This window comes from Suricata suricatta, chromosome 7, assembly GCF_006229205.1.
Source record: "Suricata suricatta isolate VVHF042 chromosome 7, meerkat_22Aug2017_6uvM2_HiC, whole genome shotgun sequence".
Lineage (NCBI taxonomy): Eukaryota > Metazoa > Chordata > Mammalia > Carnivora > Herpestidae > Suricata > Suricata suricatta.
The window spans coordinates 100624107-100627590 of record NC_043706.1 but is presented as its reverse complement, the minus strand read 5'-3'; the positions used below and the strand labels follow the sequence as shown (position 1 = coordinate 100627590).

At 37.7% G+C, this 3484-nt stretch overlaps 1 protein-coding gene across 1 annotated transcript in view; it reads right to left on the bottom strand.

Annotated features, from left to right (window-relative positions):
- The window catches only part of LOC115297071 (amine sulfotransferase-like), an 18078-nt gene that overhangs the window by 7257 nt on the left and 7337 nt on the right, over nucleotides 1-3484 (bottom strand). Inside the window, exon 2 of the mRNA XM_029945535.1 lies at nucleotides 268-476. Coding sequence (XP_029801395.1) covers nucleotides 268-476 — 209 coding nt within the window. The remainder of the gene's footprint in view (nucleotides 1-267; nucleotides 477-3484) is intronic.

The following is a 3484-nucleotide window of genomic DNA, read 5'->3' as shown; positions in this document are numbered from 1 at the left end:
TATATATATATATATATATATATATATATATATATATATATATATATATATACCCTCTTTATTTTAATGGCTTAATCTGTATGTGATCAAAATCAAAGGTACAAGATAAAAATCAGTTACTCTAAAAATACAATGGCTATTGAAAATTAAGGTATTTCAGATGCCACATTCGCTAACAGTTGGATGAGTACAGAGTCAAAGTAATGAAAGAAAATAAAATAATGAAAAAGAGCAGCTATCTTTTAACAGCCATAGTCCATTTCCTACCTTGGGTTTTTTGTTCTTCATCCCACTTGGAAACAAGTAATACGGGAGGTGGGTAGCAAAGAGACGAGGAGATGGTCTTTTGACAATATCTTCGTGTTTAATGCTGTACTCGAGGAAGGGGACTTGGTCATTGGTGTCCAGACTCCCAGCCCTTTTGCGATGTTCTTCAAAATAAATCAAGCTTAATATCTGCTGAAACCAGACGGTTCCTGTAAAAGAAATAATTTTGTTTTCAGTGGTGTACAAATTTGTCCCAAACGCAGATAGGTGTAGCATCAGTGTTTTAATCAGTTTGTTCTTCTTCTTATGTGTATATGGTACTTTCTTCAGAATGGAATTTTCAACCTATAAAAAACACAGTATGGTAAAAACAAACAAAGATTTCATTTATTTTTACTTTTAAAAAGATACTACATTTGAAACTCTGTGGGCACTTGTCCCACTAATTGATTCTATGACTCTTTTGTTATTTCTTCTGCTTTATATATAGGACTTTTAAATGATCTTCTATGCTATCCCTAGTTTCCCATCCCCAAGCACATTCATATGACCTCAGGTAATATAAGCCAAGAAATAAGAATTCCACTAAAGAAGTCACTTTCCGTCATTCATTCCTACACCGTGTTTCCTACTGTGCCCATGATGTCCACCCAAGGAAATGGTATTCATTATAAATCCCTAAAGGAGGCTCTGTGGCCCACATGGAGACAGGAAGGGAAAGATAAGCCTGAAGTTGGACCTTTTGCTGTTTGTGGGATGTGACAGATTATTCTGATGACTATTTGTCTTAATTCCAACTAGAGTGGACCTTCGTCTCAGGGTATGTGGATAATTGCCTACTTTAGATTTCTTACACTTCATTTTCATGCTTCATATATGGGACTCATGATTAAAACATGCCCTCTATCCAGGTTATGGTTTTCATATATCCAGACAGTGCTTTAAAAAAACGTACCCCAACTAAAAATCACAAGTGTCAGCAAGGTTCAAATCAACTTCTGAAATAAGAAAACCCACTGGCCCCTCCTCAATCCCATCGAAGTCTTCCTTCCTAAGACCATCCAAACACCCATGCTAAGCAGCAGCCCCTGGTGAGCAAGATCATTGCTGTGCATACATGCCTTGCTGGCAGGTACAGCTGGTGTGTATCTGCTTCTCCCAGTACCTTCATATTAGTGGTCGTAGTCCTCCAATGTTGCCCAAAGAATCATGACCACATGTGCTACTAGTTACCTCAGCAGGAACTCAAACTCAATGAAGACTCCTTTTTGTCTAAGCTCTTAAATCGTTTCTTACAACCTTTCATCATTCTCAGATAACCGATATTGCTTCTGCAGGAGGTATCAGAGTTTCAGGGGTCTGAGGGATTATCAATCATGCCACAGTTCTGCAGAGATTCAACCATGTGATTGACACATCTCTGCAGAGATTTAAATATTCAATTTTTTTTTCACTTCTCTTCTCCCACTCCCCCTTTCACACTGTCTAATCTTTCTCTTCCTCCTTCCCTCCCTTCCTTCCTTCCATTCTTCCTTTTTTTTTCTCTGCCCATTTGATAGTTAGATGTTAGTGTAATAGGGGGCAAATCATTTATTTCAGTTCTTGCTATATTAACATCACTAATCACTGCAGGGCTGCTCTGGTCTGTTTATGCCTTTGTTCTCATTTGTGGATTCTAGTCCTACCACTACCCCCTCTACAGACAAGCTGGCTTTGGGGTTGTAAGTGCATTCCTATTGGAAAGTGTTCATATGAAATGTGTGTTGTTGCACATGTTTCTATTTGGTGTCCGTGTGCCTCATTTCTTTCTGTTTTCCATTGTGCACCCTGGTGTAGCATTCATTTATATGCTACATCTGATCCACTGGGCCTAACAGATACTGTCTATGCTTCTGGGTAGGCATCTGGCTCTGACCTGTCCACTTTCCCCAAATGGACACCCCATCCCAAACAACTCTGCCATTTATATCCTCACTCATGTTTGCTATGTGCCTGTATGAGATTTCCTTAGTTCAAATATTCAGGAGAAGAATTGCCTGGTCTGTCTGCATTTCAGTTGTCCAGATGGTACTGCACTGGTCTCCAGCCAATGGCTGTTTCAAACTGTTCTCTCAGGTGTAAAATGCTTATGCGTATATATTTCTGTGCTCTCCTTGCCATATTTAGATTTACTCATCTTCTAATTTTCGTCAGCATAGTAGACATAATGTAATATATCATTGTCTACCAATTTGAGGTTTTCTGGTTGGTATTGGTGGAGGGTTGTTTTCTTTTGTAAATTTTCAGATCATTTCTTTGACTGTTTTTATTCTCAGATTGGTGCCCCATACTTGATTGGTAGTCCTAATATATGGTAGATAAAAATTATTTTTTCATTGTAGACATAGCACGTATATTCTTTCTTTCTTTACCCTATTAGCTTTGCCAAAATGATTCTTAGTGAAGCAAAATCCAAACTGCTTAACTTCGATGTAATTGAACTTATTAAACTTTGGCCTGTATTTTATTTTTTGTTTGTTTCAAGTTTTTTATTTTAATTCTAATCTTTTAACATTCAGTAATATTGGTTTCAGCAGTAGAATTTATTGGTTCATCAGTTATAAACAATAGCCAGTGATCTTCACAACAAGTGCCCTCTTTAATGTCCATCACCTATCTTCCCCATTTCCCACCCAACTCCCTCCATCAATCCTGTTTGCTCTTTATCATTAAGTGGTCTTGTGATTTGTTTCCCTCTAATCTCTCCCCTCAACCTTTTCTCCATGTGCTCATCTGTTTTATTTACTGAATTCCATGCATGAGTGAAATCATATGGTATTTGTCTCTCTCTGACTAGCTTATTTCATGTGGCATTATACACGCTAGGCCCAACCACATTGTTACAAATGGCGATATTTCATTCTTTTTGATGGCTGGTAATACTCTATATATATCACATCTTCTTTATGCATTCACCAGTCTATGGACATTTGGCTTTTTCCATAATTTGGCTATTGTTGAAAATGCTAGTATAAACATTGGCATGCTTGTGCCCCTTCAAATCAATATTTTTGCATCCTTTGCATCCTATGGCTGGTAATAGTTCATCCTCTATACATATATACCACATCTTTCTTTTTTTTTCCATAATATTTTATTGTCAAATTGTTTTCCATACAACACCCAGTACTCTTCCCCTTAAGTGCCCTCCACCATCACCACCACCTCTTTTCCCCCC